The sequence below is a fragment of the Aedes aegypti genome, chromosome 2, assembly GCF_002204515.2.
Source record: "Aedes aegypti strain LVP_AGWG chromosome 2, AaegL5.0 Primary Assembly, whole genome shotgun sequence".
In the NCBI taxonomy this organism is placed as follows: Eukaryota; Metazoa; Arthropoda; class Insecta; order Diptera; family Culicidae; genus Aedes; species Aedes aegypti.
The window spans coordinates 19,149,353-19,174,557 of record NC_035108.1 but is presented as its reverse complement, the minus strand read 5'-3'; the positions used below and the strand labels follow the sequence as shown (position 1 = coordinate 19,174,557).

Sequence of the window (25,205 nt, the reverse complement as noted above, 5' to 3'; positions counted from 1 at the left end):
ATGTAATGTTTAGCTTTTCGGTAGTTGTTAAACTTCCACTCGGCTGGTTAGCCGTAAACCACGATTTATAATTAAAAACAAGTTCTCTCGATGTTAGATAAAAGGAAAACTAGGCGGAAATACGAAACGTGCGGAACACGATGGACAAGGGTTAGGTAAATGATTCACGATATTTTAGATCGAAAATAGCGAAATATGTCATGCAGCACGACAGCTTCGGGAAGATCGTGTTCAAGTTGGACTCTCGATCGAGTGACCAACTCGTGAACAAAAAAACGTATTTCGAATCCGTGAAATCGGTACAATCGTCAGTTACCATCAACATTGCTAAGGATGGGCAATTCCTTGAAACCAACCAGGTAGGACACATCGTAGGATCAAGTAATCTTGGAGTTCCGTTGAATGTGGAGTATTTGTTTTGTACGGTGTCTAGTCTACGGGACAATTTAATACCAGCGAAGACGTTTGCAAAAGCAGGAGTCGAGGTGGCAACGTTGAAGTTCAACGGCAATCCATGGCGATGGCCTATCTGCGAGGCAACTTGTATGAACTTGAAATCCCGGATATAAAAGCGAATTTGTGCATTTCAGAAGCAATAAATCTGTGGCATCGTTGACTAGGTCATCGGTCTGAGAATCGTATGAAAACGAAAGTGCGAGAAAATATGGTCGAAGGACTGAACTTAAAACCTCAGAAGCTCCAAGTTTGTGAAGTTTGCGTTCAAGGTAAGATGTGTCGAGTACCATTTGACGGAAAGAGCAACTAGACCACTCGAAAGAATTCATTCGTGGGATGATCAGCGTTATTTTGTCAGCTTTATCGACGACTACTCACACTTCGCGACGGGCTTCCTACTGAGGAAGAAGTCTCAAGTTTTTTTTTTTTAATTTGAAGAGTACAAAGCGATGGTAACAGATATATTTGGAACATCGATATCGAAGTCAACAGTGGATCAAGTAGTCCTAAGAAAGCAATGCGCAGATACTCCTGAGCAAGTTCAGCATGATAGATTGCAACACAGTGAAAACGCCTATGGTCGAGCCGGAAGCAAAATGAATGAACCTTACAGAGAACTTCTATAGGCAGCTTAATGTATCAGATGCTATGTGTTAGACCCGACAGTTGTTTTACCGTAATTTACCTTAGACGTTACCAACGGAAACGGTGGATTGTCATTGACAGGCCTTGAAGCTCGTTGTGAGATACCTGAAAGACACTAACGAGCTTGGTTTGCTCTATTAAAGGTATTAAAGGTGTTCGGATCAACCGTATCGTGGACAAGCAGAAAACAAGTGATCGTATCTAATTAATCGAGTGACGCAGAATATGTTGTTCTCAGCTCTGTAGTAAATGAAGCGATTGGGTTGGGCGGTCTCCTGGAAGATTTGGAATGCAAAACAAAGGCAGAAATAATTCCAATATTTGAAAATAATCAAAAAGAATCAAGCACATCGATATAAAACATAATTTTTTGAGGGACCATGTTGCTTCTGAAACTGTGAAGGTTGAGCCTATTAGAACTGCATATCAATAAGCCGATATCTTCACGAAATCATGGGATACTGTTCGATTCCAAGATCGTTCAAGATTGAGTTTTTTTTTTTTTTAGATGTTGACAAAACCACATTGCCTCGTTATGGATGATGAGACGTAGGTAAAAGCAGACTTCCGGCAGATTCAGAGGCTCCAGTTTTTCACTGCTCATCATACATTCGATGTCCCTGAAGACGTTAGAAAGCAGAAGATGTCAAAGTTTGCCAAAAAATGTATGATTTGGCAAGCAATTTGCTCGTGTGGAAAGCGGAGCACTTTATTCGTGGCAACTGGAATGATCAATGGGCAGGTGTACCTAAAGGAATGCTTCCAAAAGTGTCTACTTCCTCTTCTGTGATCACACGATTGTCCTACGATTTTCTGGCCGGATTTGGCCTCGTGTCATTACTCGAAGGAGGTTTTGGAGTGCCTTGCCTTAGCCGTGCCGAAGCATCTCAACTCCTCGAACGCACCGGAACTGCGCCCAATTTAAAAGTTTGTCCAAGTGTTGTACAGGACCTTACGAGTAGTGTGTAGAGAAAAGTTCGTGCATTTAAATATGGAATTGAAACAAATATGGGAAAATATTTATAACACGTTTTATTTTACTCCCTGAAAGTTTGAAGATGATGGTTGAACGTGCAATTTTTTCCAAATATTGTGTGTCGCAATTTGATTTCGTACACCTTTTATCGCAATAACCCAACCGTATCATGGAGTAACTTGAACCTTAGCAACTGTGGTTGTTGCAAATTTTTCTCGTCTTTGTTTCAACCATCAATCGCATCAGACATGTATTGTAATGAACGTTATTGTCTTGATAAATTCCGCCTTGTTCTTCCTACCCGGAGCATTGCAATATCAACAGGTTCCTACAAATCGTTCACGAGATGTATCTAACAGATTTTAAATTTTCATTCTTGGATCCAACTTTTGATCGAATCCTATTCTTTGACTAACTATTAGAAGGAATCCACGATTTTGCAAAGAAACTCTAGTCTAGAAGAACTAAAGAAAAATCTGCCCAATAATCTGAAGGGCTTCACAATTTATTAATCTATCATATTAATTCATTAAGGATTTCACAAGGTCTAGCTATTAACACAAATTAGGTGTGGTGGACGGAAGCGATTAAGAATGAATACACCGAATTGAATCTATAACTACTTTATTTCCTCTTCACAAGTCTGAACGTGATTCTTTACTCTTCGGTTGGCGCAACATGAATGGCGCCACAGATGTCTCCACTTTTCATTCTCCACTCTGTCTCCAATGTTCGTGAAGCGCTGCGACAGGGGTGATCATAAATCACTGCAATAGGGGTGCTCACAAATCACACCCCATAAAGGCTTTATCATGATCAGTTTCTTCAAGAATCCGACAAACAGGAATCTTAAGGGCTTGTTCAAATATAACGTAACGTAATAGGGGAGGGGATGTTCCGTAGTATTACATTCCATACAAAAAAGAGATACAGAATTTTGAAATTTCCAAATTTAGTTCGCCACAGTCCTTAATTGATATGTCTAGGATTTCAGTAGGCAGCTATTGAGTATCCCAAGAAATTTGTCAAAACATAAATCAGCTCAGCTTTTTGCCAACTGTGGGGTGTGTATGTTTAATACCTTTCGCCTTACATGCGTATGTTTAGATTCAACGTTCCGTCATCGTAATCATCGTCATCATCGAAACTTCAAAAGCAGTTTTTCTGTTCAAAATAAAAAATTGTTCGATGAAAATGTGTTCACTGGGTTTCCGTTGGAGAATAGAATACAGTGAACAAATTTTCCTCTAAATTGTTTTGATTTTGAACGAAAAAACTGCTTTGAAAATTCCGAAATCAATGACGGATCCTGCCCCCTTAATACCTTTCCCCTTACTGGTTGACAGCTGAGACGGTAATGCATGCGTATGCTATGATCGTAATATTAGTGTGTGCGTGACGTGGCCGTCAGTCTTCCAAACGCCTCAAGCGGGTAAGTGTTAGATCTCCGGTTAACATTCTCTCCAAGCTAGTCGACCAGTTCAGACGATCCTTGACGAGTGTTGTGAATTTTATTTTTCCGCGAACGTTTCAGAAAAGTGTAAAATAGACTGACTAACCTCTAGTGTAACTGTATATATTAGTGATAAGATTACATCTAAGATATTGTAAGTATTCTCCATTAAGTTGATTTTATAGGGTGTTAACTATTTGGTGTGCTTTTCGGGGATATTTTGTACAAAAGAGGGAGGGGAAGGGAAAGCAATTATGGGAACATGATGGCGGAGGGAATTAGTGACAAGATGGAGGACAATGATTGGACACACGTGCTGGCACGGAAGTCTAAGGCTAAGCACAAAGACAGAGACGATGAGAATGACAGTGACCTAAGTATATTGACAGCTATAGAAGGTATGCTATTCACGCCTGTGCATTGGTATTAGTAGATAGTTATGAACTTTTACCGGATTTGTATGGAATTTGTTATATTTTAATGCAATTTAAGTAAATTTAGGTATTTAGGATAACAAAATATTGATAATTTAGCAGAATAATTTGTTACGTATCCGATTGGGAGGTCATTTAATGCATTTGTTCTATTTATGAGGAGTATTTTTCATGTTTCTCATCACAACCCATTGCCTCTCTCAGAAATAACTAGCAGTGCAAGTTGTTTTTTTTATTTTATATACAAGAATATATTTACTATATGTACATAGAAAGGCCTGATTGTACGGAATGCAGGAGTTGAATCTGATATAATTTGGGAAATTTGACCGAACGTCTTGGTCACATGAGGGGCCCAAATACAAAGGAGTAAGAGTGACATTTAGGTCGGTTTTGAGTTACGTATACTGAAAAGTTTCAAGCTTTACAACAGTGTTTTCGGAAGATTTTCGATAGACCTTTTCGATCTTTTAGATAGGTATAATAAAATAAATAACACAAGGTACATTTGCTTGTTGTTTATTGTTCAGTATAATTTAAATTTCGATAGTTGTTCAAAACTTACATTGGGATTTTTTTTTATTTTCTTCCGCTATAGTCCTGCTATCTGATTTTCGGAAGTGCTTGGAACATACGAAAAGATTCGTGGTATTTGTTTTCACGTTTTAGCCCAAAAATGTCAGTCATCGGTTTCTCTGCACATTGATCGTTGGAACTCTATGGAAAGTAACCGGTTTACATGGTTCTGTTTTATGATTTCTTGGAATATAATTTGCTCCTGCATGTCGGAACATGACAATTCGATAATTTGATGGTGAAATTTAAGCGCTTTTCTAGTATCAAACCAGTGAAAACTGGCTCTGCAAAAGTTTTCGTAGCTTGATCGAAAGAGTAGATTTGTCTAAGTATAATACAAATTGATAGCGCTTCAATATCATAATTTTGACGTCATAAATGATTAATGAAGATTTAAATCAGTAGACTCAATGAGATTTTAATTTACATAATAACAGCTTGTCCCGTAGTAACATTTGCCGAGCAATGATTTAAAAGCGATTTCCATACTAACTTCAAATTTATTTTAAAATAGTTCCAGGGCACGGAAAATTATAACATTTTGGATTCTGGCTCTACTTTTTACGTAGAATCATGATATGTAAAAAAAATGGACACTTCTAAACAAACCAATTGAATCAATTGAATTTATATTCCGATTTCAGTACAAATCTGACGGATTTTCATAACTATTTTATCTGTGTGAGTGTTTTCGTGTAAGATAGACAAAAATGCAGCGTACCTTTAGTAGCTGTCAAAATACGTTGGACAGTGACTGCGACAGGAAGACAAAACGAAACAAACACAATGAAACAAAACTGAAAAAAGACAAATACCATGCGACTCGGGTTTTGACTGACGACGACGACGACAATCTAAATGACGTAAACTCAATACAAAATGGAGACTCTAACACAAACAATGAAAATCAAGACAATGACACACACAAATCTCAATCGAACACCGGTACTAAACGCAAAACTGACCAATTCACAACAAGAAGACAAAACAAGGACAACACCGATGGAATTTACAATGACGGCTGGATTAAAAATCCCAACTACAAGACATTTATTATCCACAAAGAAATAAAGGACAAGGAACAGAACAACAATGTAAAGTACCCGCACCCGATGGAAGTGGCAAAAATGCTGAAAAACATAGGCGTGACGAAATACAACACAATGAAAAGTGTAGGTAGAGGCAAATTTCAGATTAGCTTCGAAAAACCAAGAGATGCAGAGCAATTGTTGAACTCCAAACTTCTAACAGACAGTTTTGGTTTCTCAATTTTTGTACCTACCAGGTTCAAGGAGAGCATAGGGGTGGTAGGGGATGTACCTCCATCCATAACAGATGAAGAAGTAATTGAAAACAGCAGCTGTGAAAACAACCTTAAAATTTACAAAGTGGAAAGGATCAAGAAGAGAGTAGGAGAAGATAAATTTCAACCTACATATTCAATCAAAATTTTTGTTAAAGGCGAGATTCTACCAAAGTCCATTGAGATCTATGGCACGCATCGATTTGTCGAACCATACGTATTCCCACTGAAGATTTGTTTTAGGTGTTGGCGATTTGGTCATCGAGAAAAGTTTTGTAAATCCAAGGAAACCAGATGTTGTAATTGTGGGCAATTCCATAATGAACAGAATTGTGATACACCCGAACCTAAATGTGTAAATTGCTCAGGAAACCATAAGGCTTCGAACAAGGAATGCCCGGAAAGACAGCGACAGGACTTAATCAGACAAGACATGGCAGTAAATAAATCATCATATTTTGAAGCATCAGACAAATACCCAAAACAGACCAAAAGTAACCTACAAAATAGACTGGATTCATTACGCGACTTCCCACGACTGGAAGACAACAACAGACAAAACAATACGATGTACGTGAGACAAAAAACCAGACGACCGGTTAACCAAACACCACATTTCATAACACCCCAAAACGATTTTAACAGACAAGACACAAAACACGAATTTCTAACAAATCCATACAAAACCTCTGAAATAGAAAAAATAACACAAATGATCAAAGAAGACCTAATTCGCCAGTTCAACCTAAACAATATGTTCGAAAAAATCAAAGCTATACAAAAAACCATAATCCAAAGCACAAATAAAACAGATACAATAGAACAAGATTTGTTACTTATAAACATCAGCGAAGAATTAAATAAAATAGTTAACCCGGAAGTAGCTACCACAGAATTAAAGTAATACCAAAAACTGTTGAAATGCAAGACAATTTCAGGAAGCTTACAATATTACAAAACAATGTCACAAGCTTACGACCAATAGATACAAGAGAGTCCATTCAAAACTTCCTTTTACAGCACAACACTGATATAGTAATGCTAAGCGAAATTTGACTAAAACCGGAAGAAACCTATAACTTTACGGGCTATAAACTGTTGACAGAAACCAGATCCGCCGGTTATGGAGGAGTTGGGTTTCTGGTCAAGAATGAAATAGAATTCAAACAATTTAAACTACCTCATTTACAGCCAATAGAATCAATAGCTATAGTCACACAAAACACACTACCTAAAATATTGTTTATTTCCATTTATATTCCACCTCTACCGGTTAATAATAATGATATCAGAGAACCTTTGAAGAAATTATTTGAATCAGTAATATTGGCAGGAGACTTCAACGCCCACAATCGACTCTGGAATCCATTTCATGAAAATTGTTCACGAGGAGAATTGATAGAGCACTTACTAGATAATCAAGAACTAGTACTATTGAACGATGGTTCAAGTACTCTGATAAAATTACCTAACACTACTCCGTCTGCCATAGATCTAACGTTCGCATCACCAGAGATAGCTAGTAAAATAAATTGGAAAGTACTTGATGAAGATTTTTTTAGTAATCATAGAATAATTGAATTTGATATAGACAATACAGCACGTAAATACGATTACAACAAGGATTATTTCAATAAAAAACAAGCCATAGATAAACTGAACATGCTACAACCACATGCTTTCCATACGACAGATGATATAACGGAAATAATTAAAGAGAAATTCAACGAATGTACGTACACCATCAGCAATAATAAAAACAGGAACCCAAAGAAATGGTGGACGGAGAAAATTAAAGAATTATTGAAAATAAAAAACGATAAATTAAAGGAATTTCTTAGAAACCAAACAGATGAAAATTACACAGACTTTAAGCGAAGTAGAGCCGTTTTGAAAAGAGAAATACGAAGAGAAAAAAGAAATTGTTGGAAGGAACTAATAGATCAATCGATGAAAATATGAATGCTAAAACACTTTGGAACACAGTTAAAATGGTCAGTGGAGGTCGTCCAGCGAAAAACAATTTGAATCTTTTAAATAACAAACCACTTCATTAATCAGAATTTTCCACTAATCACAGACAATATAAATAACCCACCCATATCAGACAATTTAATAAAAATTGATCACTTAGAAATTATTAAGATTATCAAGTCGAAAAAAGATCATTCAACTCCTGGGATAGATAATTTATCATTTTATATATTAAAACATCTAAATTTAAATTTAATCATCCGATTCACAGAACTAATGAACGAAGTTCTTAACACAGGACAAATACCCAACGACTGGAGAACAATTAAAATAATACCATTGCTCAAACCAAACAAAGATCCAGATAATGTACAATCTTACAGGCCATTAGCTATGTTAAATGTTTTAATCAAACTTATCAACAATGTAATTAAAAATAGACTGAATAATTATATACATGAACATGAAATAATTCCTAAAAATTCATATGGTTTTAAAAAACACACATCCGCAATGAATTGTGTAAACACTCTAATAGTAAAGGTTAATGAAGCAAAAAGAGAAGGTATGATACTAGCAGCCACTTTTTTAGATTTAACCAAAGCTTTCGATAATGTTGACATCAACAAACTCTTGAAAATAATGGAGCAACTAAAAATTCAGTCAGAAATTATAAATTGGGTTTTTTCATACTTAAAAGAAAGAAAAATGATCTTAGAACTAAATGATGGCACTAAAATTATCCAAATTTCAAATAAAGGCCTACCACAAGGATGTCCATTATCCCCAGTTCTTTTCAACATTTATACAAGTTTGATCCACAATATAGCTAAAAAAAGTGAAATTCTCATACAGTTTGCCGACGATTTTACAGCAATTGTAATAGGTTTCAGTACAGCAACAGTAGCAGAAAAAATGAACAACTTTCTTACAAGGTTGTCATTACAGTTCAAAAATTTAGGTATGCAAATCAACCCAAACAAATCAGCAACAATAATATTTAAAAATAAGTATGATCCTACCATTTCGATAAAGTTAACAATTCACGTATTCCAGTAGTAGAAAACCATAAAATTTTAGGGATTCAAGTAGATCACAAGTTATCATTCAAATCACATATTAACAACAGTATAACTAAAGCAAAGAAAAAAAAATAAATATTCTCAAAATGATTAGTAAAAAACGTAGTGGAGCTCATCCAAACCAAATGATAAAAATTTACAAAGCAATAGTAAGGCCTCATCTAGAATATGGTTTAACAATTATAGGCTCAGTACCAAAAACAACATTCAAGAAACTAGAAACAGTGCAGCATCTAGCCATCAGAACCTGTCTTAGGCAATTAAATTCCACACCCAATCATGTTGTATTATATGAATCTGGAGAAATCCCACTCAAAAGTAGGGCTGAATTATTAACTTTAAAAGAAATAGCAAAAACCTTTTTTTACAATAATAGCCTGATAGAAAATAATTTGCAGAACATTATGAGTTTAGATTATCTCCCAAAACACACTTCATACTTAGAAAGAACAGCTTCATTGAATAATTACTTATTTTATCAACTCATCCCAAGATTAATACAAAATTACAACACTACAATCCACAATAAATTTACAGTATCAAATGCAATAAAAGATCTCAAAAAGAAAAATTTAAACAGTATTACTCAAAAACAAATGGTATTACAATTAATAGAAGAAAAGTATAAGGGAGTTTATCAAATATACACAGACGGTTCTATTTTAAATTCTTTAGTAGGGTGCGGGTACTATGATGCTCAAGAGAAATTATCATATAGTTGCAAATTAAAAACAGGATACACAATTTTGAGTGCAGAAATAGTGGCCATTATCAAAGCAATAGACTATGCCAATAGAAAAAATATAAATGAATTAGTAATATTTACAGACTCTAAAAACACATGCACACTTCTTGCAAAACCATTCCAAACAGAAAACAGCTTAATAATAAAATTGTTGAACGATATCAATCAATCTGATATACAAAGAATTTATGTACAATGGATACCAAGCCATATAGGATTGATAGGAAATGATAGAGCGGATCACGCAGCCAAAATGGGCACAACAAGGAATGTAGAAGAAACTTTAGGCTATACACTCGAAGACATGTTTAACTTATTTAAGAATGAAGTTAATAAACAATGGCAGGACCAATACGAACAAATTTCCAAAGACAAAGGAAAATTCCATTACGAGCACTCGAAAATTATCGAAAACAGACCATGGTTTAAAGGACTGAACTTATCAACAATAGAGACGATACAAATTGGACGAATAAGAACTGGTCATGTAGTGACTAAAAACAAACTAGCGAATTGGAATCTTGTCGCTAATTCCCGATGCGATCACTGCGGTGATAATGAAGACCTAACACACATTCTACATTATTGTCCCAAATACGAATCAGTTCGTAAAAACATATCTATACTAAATAATAAAACACCTATAGTAAATATATTAATATATTGATTCTTCCACAGTGTTATGAAATGGCTGACAGTCTCCCAATTTGGGATGGTTGAGTATTTACACCAACCACTAGGAATCTGCTAAGAATTTTAAGGAAATCAGTCAAGGATCTTTTATGTAATGTTATCAGTTTTTTTTTTTTTTTCAAATAAGCGATTGGCCATCGCCTCTATTCTCGTTAGGATTCCTACAAACATCTGATCAAGAAGTTGACATGAATCTTAATGGAATTCTATCAAGCTATCTTCATGAACCTTGTCAGGAATCCCAAAGTACCTTTTCACAAAATTCCCCTTTTAATATGTTCAATGTCGTACCGCCCTGCATCATACAAGAAATTTGGTAATAACATATTAGAAACTATTACCTGTCTCTTTGCGAGGGCAATTTGAGAAGAAATCGTGCAAAGTTTTCTAGCTTCGCTTGTTGTACCAGGGCTTGATAATACTCTTCAACATCATCAGAGTTCGGTGACATAATCTAGAGCAGCGTGCTGCCTTTGCGTCTTTGCGAGGGAGCGAAAAAATGCTAAGCAGAGAAGAAACGAAAATTGAGCGAGGAAGATGCAGCACAAAACACAGCAGAGTAAAATTCCATCAAAAAAGAATGCTCTCACAACTCCTCGAGGGGTGCCTTGTTCGGGCGAGACGCTCAAGAGTTTGTTTAAGGCGTGAGTAAAGGTGAGCATCGCAGCAAGAGAGAGAGAGAGAGTACCACAAAGAATCCTCGCATTTTTTTTTGCACTCTCACTCGAATTGCTTGAGGATCCGTGTTGAAAATTTTGAGTTCATTTTTTTCTCCTCGGATAAAACGGAAAAACGCCTCCTCTTTGCATCGCAGAGGAGTTCCTATCAAGCCTGGCTGTACCTAACGTGTAACACTTTTTCGCAAATTTCACTTCTTATGTTTCAAATTTAAATTATTATATTCGAAACACAAATTTTCCTGATGTGTTCAACAACTTCCCGTGTACTTCTTGTTTTCCACAATTGGGTCCTAAAATGTCTAATGAATTCTTGTTTTTATTTAATAATACGAAAGAGCATGTTATTGCAACTACTTTAGCAAGTTTTCCAGCTCAAATAACGGCTATAACATTTTTAAACTTCAATTTTAAAAATGGTTTTGAATATGAACCTTGACACTTGTGATCTTGTTTGACATTCACTTTTTCGACAAAAATGCCACAGGGCATATAGTTTGAACACTGGGGTTGTTCCTATCTGACATTTCGGAAGGGACACGGAAAACAAAATATACCCAACATTTGAGTTTAAACCAAAAGGTGTGACAAAATCATAAAAAAATGTTTTTTGCACTTAAACCAATGAAAATCAATTAAAAATTGAGTAAACATGTGTTTCTGCCCTAAACTTAAGCGTTTGGTACTAAAATTGAGACAGGGCTTTAGGACCCTATTTTTTGTCGCTTCTCTCGGATGAATGGACTTGTACCCTGTATATTAGTTCTTCAGCGGTCCTCATGAGGGGCTTCAATAGCTGTATTCTTTCCCTAAAACACCTACTCTAGTCCCATCTCTCCCAATGAGTGAAATATTAGTTAGTATTCCGAAAGTAATCTTCGGGAGAGACCAAAAGGATGTCATCTTCAATGGCAAAACCGCGGCCTTGTGGCATTTCTCTAATGATGAAAACATTTATTTGTCTATACTTCGGTCTCCAAAACACCACGGACACGGAATTTGAGGTGCTTTCTCTATGTGGACTAACATTTTCGACTATGGGCGCATTATCGATTGTTGCATGGTGAACATCATTTTGTGAGTGTAACATTGTGTAATGTGTATGCTTTCGTTATGGTTGTTTCATTTATCTAATTGCGTAAATGTAATAAATAGTATACTTAATCACAAATAATCTTCAAATATATACTTTTTAACTTAGGTAGTAAGAATTGCTAAATGTTTTATAGAGTACCTTGGTTTTTGACTGGCTTGATTTGAAAATGCTAAATGTGTGTGTGGTTAAAATCAGCCAAAGAATTTAGTTCTAGTTTGAACGTTCACAAAATAGATTGCTAATTACATAATACAGAATGTAATAATTTGGAATAGAGTCTTTAAAAAACTTACCCCGTCCGTCCGCTGGTCAGGGTCAAACAGATGGCAACTAATGCTGCTGTTCGAAAGTAGGAACAGCAAAGCAGAACATTTGAGAGATCAATAGAAACATCGTCCGACGACACTACAGGCCGATTCGTGGAGGGGCACTCAATTTCAGTGTGCTGGATTCGCTTGGCATGTTCACCGGTCCCAGTTCAACGCGACATTCCGAGGTGCTCACCGACTCCCGTTCGCTGATGACCACGTCGCATCTTGGGCATCTCATTTTCGTCAAGCTCTTGATATCTTCCGTCGAAGGGGAATCCGTTCCAACAGTGCAGTACCGGCTGGCGCAATCTTTGTGCAGCGCATGGCCACAGTTTCCGAAAACGACGATGGCTTCTTTGGCGCCATTATATAGCTTACAGCGACAGATGGTGCACTTGATGGTCTTTACGCAAAGTCCTCTCCTAGCGAAACGACGTTCTCGGGCCAGGATTGCGTGCAGATCTCGTCCTAGGATTCGCGAAGTGGTTTCCAGCAACACCGTTTCGTAAGCTGAATTTGAAAGCATGCCGATGAGAACGTGTTTAATGTCGCCAAAATTGCCGGTCTTTGTTCCGGAGGTCAACACCAGCTGAACCAGTTTGGCCAAATCGACAAATTCGCTTGCCGAATGGAGAATATTTTTCGTTATTTGCGTTAGATCGGCTCGGGAGAGAACAATTTTCAGCAGTGAAAACCAAAGCTCTTGACGTTCGGCTTCGGAAAGGACGGTGGAAGCCCGAGAGCATAAACCAGACACCTGAAAGTAGTAGAAGGGAATTATTTTTGCCGGATCGAGTTTCAAGATTGCCAACGTTATTTCTATACATTCCCCGAAAATCGTTCTCCACACTAGAACATGTTACACTAAAAGAATATGTAGAGAAATCTACGGAAGAAATCTGATAAAACAACTGTGACCCGGATAGATTGGTCACATATCCATATAGTTGACTACAATTAATTAATTGGGACAAAAACCCAAAATCACTTCCTCAAAGGGGCCAAAGTATGACCGTTACTTTATATAGGTTTATGAGGAACGATGTATACTGAGGATGGGATTCTGGGGAAAGGGTACATTCACAGGAATTCTGATAGTTTTTTTGTTGAATACTATAGTATTCTCTAGGTATAGAGAATAGCCCACATTACCTGCAAGGCGCACATCTCTGCCGTACTTTCCGGAGCATCTTTTAGGGCTTCCACTGCAACTGCATAGGCTGATTGGTAGTCACCCTGCTTCTCATAAAGGTAAATCAGCGCCGTATTCATCCCGTGACCTTTGATGGTTTTGACGGCGAAATCCAGCCGATACGAATCGTTCGATTTCAAAAACTCAATCACCTCCTCCGGCTGATATTGGCAAAGCAGTTCCAGATACTTTTCACAGTCACGTGTTTCCAGCTGGACGCCTTGTTTGGTGAGCTGCCGCAGAAACTGGAAAAGCTTCTCCGGACAGTCGTGCAACAGTTGGAGAATATGATTCAGATGTCTCATGAACTGGTCCGTGGCGACTCGTGTCGTTTGTTCGCAGCTGATGTCCAAAATCGTTTTGAAGTTCTTGACGAACAGTGGAAGCACCTGTCGCCGTTCATCTTCACTGTACTGGCTGATGTAGTTGAACAGCTCTGCATGCCGAAACTCATCCAACAGGTAGCAGTCGAAGATTTCCTCGTAACGGCCAAGTTGCTCCAGAATGTATTCCGTCACTCGATAGCACCGTCCGTGGCGCGAAATCTCCAGCAGATCTTCATTCGGAATGTGACTGAGGCAGTTGGAGCGCAGCAGTTCCAACCAGGTCTGCTCCTGTTCGGAGTGTTCTCTGCGGGTCATACGGCCAATGGCAATTTCGTCACTTTGTCTCGTCAGGTAGGTTATTACTCTTTCTAACAGCAATTCGTTTTCCGGTAATTGGCGGGAGGCAATCTGTTGCGCAATGAAGTTTAGCAAGCAGCCTATCTGAGACCAGCTGGCGTGTTCCGGAGTGAGTATTTCCAGCAAGATGTTGATGATTCGTTGGCGTTGAGACAGGCCAAGTTCTCCGTTGAATTCCTTCTCTTGGAAAGCCAGTGAAATCACATTCAACGTTTCTCGGGTGTCGAACTCTAGGAGCGTCCTGAGATACGGATAGGGGAGCTCATTTTCGGGGGCATTTTTCGAATGGATCACTGTTAGACACCGCAGAACTTCGTGCTTTACGGTGGCAATCATCTCCGGTTCAATGTCTCCCGTTGGATAGCCCCGACCAGCGAGGCAACTGGAAACGTACACCAGCAGACAATTGCCCAGATGGGAGTCGTTTTGGTCGTTGATGATCGGAATCAAATCCGTCAGGGAAATGGTGTAATCTCGTAGAGCTTTCGTGTTCAGATACATCTGCGCTCGATAGAGGCTTTCCTTGCGGCAGATGGTGAGCACCTGATGCAGATCCAAGCATTGCCAGTCCAGCTTGAGGATGATGTCCTCCAGCCGAGTGATGTCCCGTTTGCGTAGGAAGTAATCGCAAAGCACTTGCGCTACGGCAGGTGCCACCGAATTGAGATTGTCGTTCTCGATATGCAGCGCAATGATGTTCAGGAAGTGGTCGGTGGAAGGAAGACGATCGTAAAGCTCTTGCCAGAGGAGATTTCTGAAAGTAGAACAGAATTATGTAACTGTTGATAATTCAGGGTTGTTACGAAAAGTCTAAAAAAAATCAGAGGGGGTTGTGTACAAGGCACGACCGCAGCACGTTACCTACGCCAAGTGATTTTGAATTTTAGTCGATTGTTATAGTTGCGGTCTTTCTTTAGTTCAAACTCTAACAAAATATCGTGACGGTCGCAACATTTTAGATTTTCAATTGACACCCAGTATATTGCCGTAAGACGTAGTTAACGTCAAAAAATCGCGCTAAATACACGCCAGAACCACGCGAAATATAATAGTGGAAAAATTGCTCAGTGGTATGAACCATATTTAACATCTCATTGAACACTCTGGACCTAAACGGTAAAGAGCTAGTTGCTGTGATATCACGAGCGTGTGATGCTTCCATGCCGAGAAAAGCCCCTCCTAGAGAGAACAGGCCGCCGGTGTATTGGTGGTGCGAATCAATTGCAAATCTTCGAGCAATCTGCCTTCGGGCTGGACGAAGAATGCAACGCGCACGCACAGAAGCACAAAGAGAGGAACGCGGTGCAGCATTCAGAGAGGCAAAGTTGACTCTCAAAAAGGAAATCAAGAGTCGAAAACGGGCATGCTTTGAAAGTCTATGCGAGAGTGCCAAATCTAGTCCATGGGGTGACGCCTACAGAGTGGTAATGGCTGAGACCAAAGGAGCCATAGCGCCCCAAGAGAAGTCGCCCGACTTGCTGCGATCAATAATCGATGTACTCTTTCCGCACCATCCCATAAGCCCATGACCCCCAGCGCCGTATGCGGCAGATGAAGGAGAAGAAGTGGCGAGAGTGACGAACGAAGAGCTGGCAGAAGTCGTGAAATCATTCGCGTCAAACAAGGCACCGGGACCCGATGGTATCCCGAATGTTGCCTTAAAAGCGGCAGTGAACGTGGATCCAGACATGTTCAGAACCACGATGCAACGCTGCATTGATCAAGGAATCTTCCCGGATGTATGGAAGCGACAGAAATTGGTGCTACTACCAAAGGCGGGGAAACCACCAGGTGACCCGTCGGCGTATAGACCTATCTGTCTACTGAATACGACGGGCAAGTTATTGGAGAGGTTGATTCTCAACATACTAGTACCGTATACGGATGGACGCCATCCAGTCGGTCGTTCAGACAGCTGAGGTGGCAATCGAGCATAAAAGGAGCGGCATCCGTTACTGCGCGGTTGTCACTCTGGATGTGAAGAATGCGTTCAACAGCGCAAGCTGGGAAGCAATAGCAAACGCGCTTCACCGCCTCAAGGTACCGGTGCAGTTGTGTAAGCTTCTAGAAAGCTATTTTGATGGTAGGATTCTACTGTATGACACAGAGGAGGGGCAGAAAAGCGTTCGAATTACCGCGGGAGTACCTCAAGGTTCAATCCTGGGCCCGCTGTTATGGAATGCGATGTACGATGACGTACTGAGGCTGCCCCTTCCGACGGGTGTTAAGATTGTTGGCTTCGCCGACGATATCACCCTAGTGGTTTATGGTGAATCGATGGAGGAAGTAGAGTTGACAGCAGCGCACTATATTTCCCTAGTTGAGGAATGGATGAAGTCTAGGAAACTAGGACTGGCCCGTCACAAGACTGAGGTGGTGGTGGTCAACAACCGCAAGTCCGAGCAACGGGCGCTTATCTCGGTAGGTGATTGCACCATAGAGTCCAAGCGATCCCTTAGGCATCTTGGGGTAATGATCGATGACAAGCTGAGCTTCGTTGAATATGCCTGTAAAAGGGCATCTACGGCTATAGCGGCGCTTTCGAGGATAATGTCTAACAGCTCTGCTGTAATTGCCAGCAAACGCAAGCTACTGGCAAGCGTGGCGCTATCCATACTAAGGTATGGAGGACCAATCTGGTCAAAAGCGCTTAGAACGAGCAGACACTTAAAGCGGTTGGAAAGCACGTACAGTATAATGTGCTTAAGGGTAGCAAGTGCATACCGGACGGTATCTAAAGAGGCCGTGTGCATCATAGCCGGGATGACGCCCATCGGGCTCATCATCAAGGAAGATGTTCAATGCTTCAACCAAAGGGGTACCAGAGGAGTCCGCGACACGTGTAAAGAGGAAACGCTTAGAAGCTGGCAGCAGGAATGGGATAACTCCACTAAGGGTAGATGGACTCATCGGCTAATACCAAATGTGTCAGATTGGTATGGTAGAAACCATTGGGAAGTGAACTTCCACCTGACGCAGTTTCTGTCAGGACATGGTTGCTATAGACAGTTCCTGCATAGGTTCGGGCACTCAGAATCTCCTGCGTGCCCCAATTGTGCTGGTGTGGAGGAAACAGCGGAGCATGTCGTGTTCGATTGCCCCCGTTTCATTGTCATCAATACATGCGGAGGGGACACGTCCCCCGACAATATTATAGAGAGAATGTGTGCGGATGCCGAGTGCTGGAATGCAGTAACTACGGCTGTCAATCACATTATGTTAGAATTGCAGCGCCTATGGCGCGCCGACCAAGAGTTGGCTGAAGAGGATTAGCTCTGCCGAGGCTGGTCCCTTGTAACATTGTTTAAGTCGGCTAGGAGAAGCAGTTTGCCTAGGCTACTTCTGCTACACGTGTTGTGCTATATGCACAGGCCCCTCCCCGAAGAAATACCGTAAGGTGGTTCCGGGGAGGTAAGGGTCTGAGGCCAAGGATAATGTCGATGCACTGTTCACCACTTGAGCAATTCTAAAAGAATTGCTCAAGTACAGTGCATAGGCTGGTTTTAGCGGGTCGTCGTTGGTGCGTCATCCCCGCATTCCCTGAGTTACCTTCTCAGGGGATCTGTTTGTAGATTTCCCCCTTGTAAAAAACATAAAAAAACCTCATTGTTACGTGAAAACATACGTGTTTTTTTCCATCGCACTTTTCACGTAGCTCTTACGTTAATCATGGGTACCGTAATTTCGGGTGAAATTGATCATTTTTCACGGTTTTTCTAGTCTGTTTTCTATAATGTTAACAATGCCAAACAACTAAATGCAGGAAAACAAGTACGAAGGTGAGCCTCATCGACTTATGTACCGAAATTTTCTAACAAATGTCATTTTAGTGTTAACAAATTCCTCTAAAATAAAAAATCAGAGGATCTCATTTCGGGGTGAAATTGATCACTTGTCAATGCCATTATTATTAGTTTCCAAAACAATTCTATATGATAAATTTGAGCTCCCTGAATCCGAATATGCTTGTAAAATTCTCAACAATGCAATATTTATATAAATAACGAATAGTTAAATTTCAAGAATTAAGCGGAAAACGCCTAAATGTATGCAATTTCCTAAGGAATTCAATGATATCTAACAGAAATTCAATTATTTCAACCATATGAGCTAATTGGTACGAGTTTTGGTGATGAAATCTGGTTTGGGGATATATCTAATAATTTTACGTTATTTTCATAGTGATAAACATTCTTTAACGCAAAAAACTTCACAACACACAATTCTACAATAGTTACGGCAAGCAACGTTCATTTACTGCAGCTTACATCGATATTTGTGCTCCATCTATATAAATAAAAATGGAATGGTGTTTGTATGTCACGAAATAACTTGAGAACGAGTCAAAGGATTTACCTGATTCTTCCACAGTTAGGTTCTTGAAGTGCTCCGACGTGTTTGTGTGTTTAAAAAACTCAAAATATACACCGGGAATGTCGAAAAACGAGAGTGAATATAACTGTCTTTTTGTATGAGACGTCACATGGCGCTTTTCAACAGCCTACTTGATGGCAAGACGAAGTTTGCCGGGACCACTAGTTACGAATAAATAAAATCGTGTGATACGATGATCAATTTCACCCTTCTGATCAATTACACCCGATTTTACGGTAGCCCAAAATGAACGCATGAACTTTTGAACTTCGTCCATTCCACCGGTGCTACACGTAAGAGGTACGTGGATTTTCCGGTAGCCTTTACGAAGCGTTTGAATAGGACCTAGATGGTTTTGCATTAAATTAATTAGAATGTAGACCAACCTTATCTCTAATAGGCTTTGGAAGAAAACTAATTCCCAATTGGAAAATGTAAACAAATCTAAAAGATTGTGATATTTTTAAATTCAATCTGAGCATTGTGAATCTTGTTTACCAAATGTTGTGAGTATGTTCTGTTTTGTTGGAGCCTTCGCGTGCTATAATTGATAGAGGTTATAAATCAAGTGTAAAATATGAAGTAATGCAGGGATTCTTCGGTATTCAAAGCATATTTACCTCAAAATCAATCTAACACAGGGTTTAAAGTTCAGCAGCTTCTTAAGTTCTGCAAAAATCAAGCGGGCGCCATCTTAGGATATGCGCTCAACACCGAATGTACGTACAGTATGCAGATGTCAAAATGAACTTAGGCACCTACGTGAATTTCACGTAGGTGCGATAGGTAACCTCAGTAACAATTACCGATTCACTATTTGATGGTTATGAATGGCTTAGTGATCTTTATTTTAGTTAGGTGAAGTGAAGGCAAAATGAATTTGGAATGATCTACGTGATTTTTCACGTAGCAATGACGTTTGGATTATTTTGAGCAGGCCTTACAAGAAAGTCGTAAAAATCATCAGTACACGAAGCATACAATGTAAATTCACAATGGAACAATCGACAGAGCAGTGAACCAAAATGTACCGTCAAAAACTGTAGTGAGCGTGACAATCACACATAGACTACCATGACTTTCATGCAACAAAAACTTTCATGTGATACTGAAAATAAAAGTCATGCGCGACTGTGACTATTTGTTGGTCAGCAATAAATGTATCATGGTTGTAATGAATTACTGCAGAGGTTCCCAAACTTTTTGTAATCACGGCGCCCTTTGACATTTTTTATCAGAAGCGCGGCGCACTATTATCATTTTATACAAAAATATGAATATTTTCGACAAAGTTTCTGCCAGACTTTTCATGCTAGAACAAAATCTACTTTTGCAAAAAGTACGTTCTTTGATAATTCAATAAAATTATTGATATGATAAACAATTGCACATTTTTTTTACAAAAATAGGAATCTGCAAAAAATATTAAATTATATTTTGAACTATCACAGTTTCTGGTGTTTCTGGATCCTGTAGTGAACTTTAAATTCTTGCCAAATTTGCACCGCTTGTATTGTAAAAGCATAAAAATAGAAAAAAACGAAAAATTTTGATCGAAGCAGGATTTAAAAAAAATCGTCAAAGGATTCCTTTCAATTCGAGGCTATTACATTTGCGAAAGATTTTAACATGGTTAACATTTTTGCATCAGAATAAGAAATAAGAAAAGTTAAATTGTTTCTCCCTGTGAAACCCCCTTCTCGATATAACTAAGCGACTTTAATTTTGATAAGGAGAATAAAAATTATGGCATTTTCCAGGTTAGTTTACTTTTTGACATATGATCGCAGGAATGAGCCAGCCTAGGGCTGCAATTCTCTTAAACAATTAATAACATAGGTTCTTCCGTTTCTATGAAAATGTGTAGTATAACACAGGTAAACAGAGGAAGAGCAAGCAAGCAAGATGAAAAAATCATAGTGGAGCTTTTAACAACACAATGTAACTCCATCCAGCCTGAAGATCTGTTTGTTACTGAGATCCCTACCTGCAAGGTTGTGACTATAGCGTAATAACAATTTGATATCATTTATAGAGGATGTTGTTTCAGAACTTCATCAATATATAAACTCTGAGAAAGTTCTAACTAATCCTACAGAAAACTCTATTACAGTAGACGTTCGGTCGGTGCAAACGGTTTAACTGCAATGCTTTTTAACTGCAAGTCCGGTAACTGCAACAATTCTCCAGTTATCGCACCACCAAACGTCAAAATGGTGCGCCATGTTAGCCCCTGTTAGCCCAAATGAACAGTCGAATGAATTTCACGTTCATTTTACGTCAGTTGATGGGTTGTTGACGTTTGTCAGTCGTTGCAGTTATCGAATTTCGTTCGCTAAGTGAAACGTAAACATGTTGCAGTTACCGAACGTCTACTGTATATACCTTTACAATGTTTGTCAACATAAATTTGGAACACGGAATTTGAAAAACTTTGAACATAAATATTATTTTTTTTTGAACTGGTGAGCGATATCTCAAAGCTATCTTAATGTTTTCACTCCCAAAAAGTTGCATTCAACTTCTGTGGCGAGCAGCTTAATTGTCTTCTTTGTTCGATTTTCGTATGCAACTTTCGTCTGATGCTTTCGATCAATGTAATACAAATATAACATAAGTTGAGAAGGTTTGCCAGGCCTTACTTTTAATCGGCCCACGGCGCCCCTGAAAAAGATTTAAGGCGCCCCAGGGCGCCGCGGCGCACAGTTTGGGAAGCACTGAATTACTGTAGTAGACGTTAATCTGTATTATCATAATGTGCCACTCACAATGTGCACCGATTGAAATATGTTTTTCTTTTCATTCTTGTATCAACCAGCCGCACCAGCTTGAGGGCTGTCCATAACTCACGGGTTATTTTTCTATTTTTAGACTCCTCTTCCTTCGTCGGTCGGGTTTTCGTCTATACAAAAAAAAAATGTGCCGATCGTGATCTTTGGTCAAACAAACTACCCTGCCCTTCTTCCCCCATGGATGACCACGTTGTTTATGGACGGCCCCTTGTGCGAGAACGGCTCGAAGCAGAAACCTACGAATAAGCAAACCCAAAAAAACCCTGGTGCTCCGTTTGTGCCACTTTTTTGTTGCTTTCAATGAACGCCCTCTCCTCCAATGGACCAATGCACGAGTTCAGTCGTTGACGTTTGAGCGTTACCATGGTAGCTAGTGAATACGGCACCGCTCAAATGTCAAATTAGTGAACTCGTGCAAAGGTCCATGGACCAATGCACGAGTTCACTAATTTGACGTTTGAGCGGTGCCGAATTCACTCGTTGCCATGATCACGTAAAAAACACGGGACCGCTCAAACGTCAAATAGTGTACTCGTGCATCGGTCCATTGTGCAGCAGTGAAAACGCAGCTGTGTTGAAGTGGCGATTTGGATCAGAAGCAAACGAATGAAGAGTTGTCGCTACGATCGCAGCTGCGTCGTGATTGTTTTTTTACATTCATTTCGCATTCCCGTCATCCACAACAGCATAACGTTCATGGGAGGCTGAAAAGAATTGCACGCTTCTCTTATCCATGTCGGGTAATACATTCATGGCTGCAGTAAGAATGTATCAGTAGCAACCTGAATGTCACAAATGAATGTTTTGAAACCTCTTGCATATGAATGTAACAACAATGCGACAATAGCATCAAAAATGTATTATACGCTTCACTGCGACAGAGACCCATGCGTCGAAAACGGAATAAAAAAATGGAAACTCGGATCATGGAACTGTAAGTCTCTCAATTTCTTGGGAAGTACCCGCATTCTTTCCGACTTATAGAGGGCCCGCAAGTTCAACATCGTAGCGCTACAGGAGGTTTGCTGGAAAGGATCGACGGTACACACACTCAAAATAATCCAAACGTCATTGCTACGTGAAAAATCAAGTAGATCATTCCAAATTCATTTTACCTCCACTTCACCTGACCAAGATAAAGATCACTAACACATTAATAGCCACCAAATAATGACTCGGTAATTGTTACTGAGGTTACCTATCGCACTTACGTGAAATTCACGTAGGTGTCAAAGTTCATTTTGACATCTGCATATTGTACGTACATTCGGTGTTGAGCTCAAATCCTAAGATGGCGCTCGCTTGATTTATGAAGAACTTCTGAAGCTGCTGTGTAAGATTGATTTCAAGGTGCTTTGAATACAGAAGAATCCCTGCATTACTTCATATTTTATACCTGATTTATTACCTCTATCAGTTATAGCACGCAAAGGCTACAACAAGACAGACTAAACTCACAAAAATTGGGAAACAGGATTCAAAATGCTCAGATTGAATATAAGAATATCACAATCTTTTAAGTTTGTTTATATTTTCCAATTGGGAATTAGTTTTCTTCCAAAGCCTTTTAGAAATAAGGTTGGTCTTTATTACAGTTAAATTTAATGCAAAACCATTGTTGCCACTGGGCACACTGCTCCAACGTCCGAAGTCAGTCATGTCGTGACAGCTGAACTATGTCATCGATATGACAGCTCTTAAAGCTATTGAAGAACAATAGATGGTTATGAGGCAAATATTGTGTGCATTGGATAACTAAAATCAAATTGAATTTACTACTGTATTTATCGAATTTATTATCCTAGTTGAAGTAAGTTATTGAATTATTGAAACCTATAACGGGATTGTAAATCTATTTGAAATTTGTAGTTATTCTAGAGAAAATACGCATACGTCAGACCGAGACATTGCGCTACGGAAGATTCGCATTGTCTAGCAAGTAAGAATCAATTAGTTACTTAACTCACAAATATCTAATACCCATTCGATTGTAGCTGATAGGTCGTTTCAAGTAGTTTGTTGTTCGGGTAAAGGTAAAATACGCTCTTTAATCACACCGAAAGTGTAAGTAGACGAATTCGATGGTAATTTGTTAATCGCAACTAAATAAATGATTTTTTGCAGTTTAAAGCTGCGCTAAAAGCAATTCTGTGCTGCTCAAAACCCGGTGACGATACCCTTTCCGCCCGCAACACAACTTTAAAACTTTCGTTGAACTTGGTGGGTTGAGTACCAACATGAATGAAATGTCTCCGAAATCGCCGAAAGAACCACGAGAGGGAGGCTGCGTGAACTGCTCGCGCCCCGACTCGTACGACGATTTCGTTCAATGCGACCAGTGTGATGGATGGTGGCATATGCGCTGTGCTGGGGTCACGAAGTCGATTGCTGACCGTCCGTGGACCTGTAGCAACTGCTTACCATTAAGCGTAGCAACATCCACCTGTAGCTCTGCCCGTATAGCCCTTCGGTTGAAGCAAATTGAAGAGGAACGCGCCATACAACAGCGGGAATGGGAGGCGGAAAAAAGAGCTTTGGAGTTGGAGAGGAAGGCCATGGAGGAGAAATACAAATTACTGGAGGAGCAACTCGCGGAGAAAGAGAATGCTTCCAAGCGTAGTCAGGTGAGTCGGCGGTCAAGCATGCGACGCGTAAGTGCTTGGGTCGAAAACCTAGTCGAAACCCTGGATCCTGAGGGTGCCGTTGGTGGGGTTGCCGTAGAAGAATTACACACCGGGAAGAGAAGAGATCTAGAAGGCGGAGATGTCGGCCGCCTGCTGACAAGGGATGGTCAAGCTAACGGTGTACATAGTCCACGGGAGCGTGTACACCAAACATCGAATCAACAACATTCATCAAGGCAGCTGACACAGGTTGATTCTTCAGCTAATCAGCCACTATGTGACGAGAATCAGCGAAGCAAAGGTGCAATTTCCAAAACAGTTACGAGTAACCGAGAAGGGATCACCAATACGTATGTAAAAACGCTCAACGGTAAAGTTATGCCTTTAGCACCCCCTGTGCTATCAGCAGGTAAGGCACCAATTAGTAGTAAGCTAGAAAGGAAAGTGTCCGTTCAACCGAACGACGATCCGTATAAAGATTTGTTAGCAAAATTAGGGTCAATCAGTGTATCTCCCGTGGTTGAGGGTTCACAACAACAGTTTGCAACCGACCATGCTTTGCAAGGTCCAGCCCACCCTACCGTTTATCTTCCCTCAATTTTGGGCGGTAATGAAGCTAAATTCAGTCAAAGTGGTAACGCCGATCCTCATCTCAGTCACATACCACCAAATACGCTCCCTGTTTCTGTTGTGCCTAACGAACCTGAGCTAGAGCTCCTTCCCCCTCGCAATTAGCCGCGCGACAAGTAATGCCCCGTGATTTACCCCCGTTTGACGGTGACCCCGCGGACTGGCCGGTTTTCATTAGTGCGTTTGAGAACACAACCGTCGCGTGTGGGTATTCGAAAGTGGAAAACCTTGCTAGATTACAACGGTGCTTGAAAGGCGTTGCCGAGTCCGTCAGGAGCCGTCTACTGCTACCAGCATCAGTGCCACAAGTGATAAATACGTTGCGACTTCTCTATGGACGCCCGGAATTGCTGATCAATGTACTACTGGACAAACTGCGGTCAACTCCGGCACCCAAAGCTGAAAAACTCGAAACACTTATAGAGTTTGGGATGGCGGTACAAACTTTGTGTGACCATTAGACTGATGCAAATTTTTGAAGTTTTTGCT

The 25,205-nt window shown here is 39.7% G+C and overlaps 1 protein-coding gene across 1 annotated transcript in view; it reads right to left on the bottom strand.

Moving 5' to 3' along the window:
* Nucleotides 1-11,947: 11,947 nt before the first annotated feature.
* Nucleotides 11,948-25,205, bottom strand: part of LOC5570669 (vacuolar protein sorting-associated protein 8 homolog) — a 44,158-nt gene continuing 30,900 nt past the window's right edge. Inside the window, exons 3-4 of the mRNA XM_001659212.2 lie at nucleotides 13,574-15,050; nucleotides 11,948-13,178 (exon numbers count right to left, since the gene is read on the bottom strand). Of these exons, the coding sequence (XP_001659262.2) occupies nucleotides 12,516-13,178; nucleotides 13,574-15,050 (2,140 nt within the window). The 3' untranslated portion in view covers nucleotides 11,948-12,515. The remainder of the gene's footprint in view (nucleotides 13,179-13,573; nucleotides 15,051-25,205) is intronic.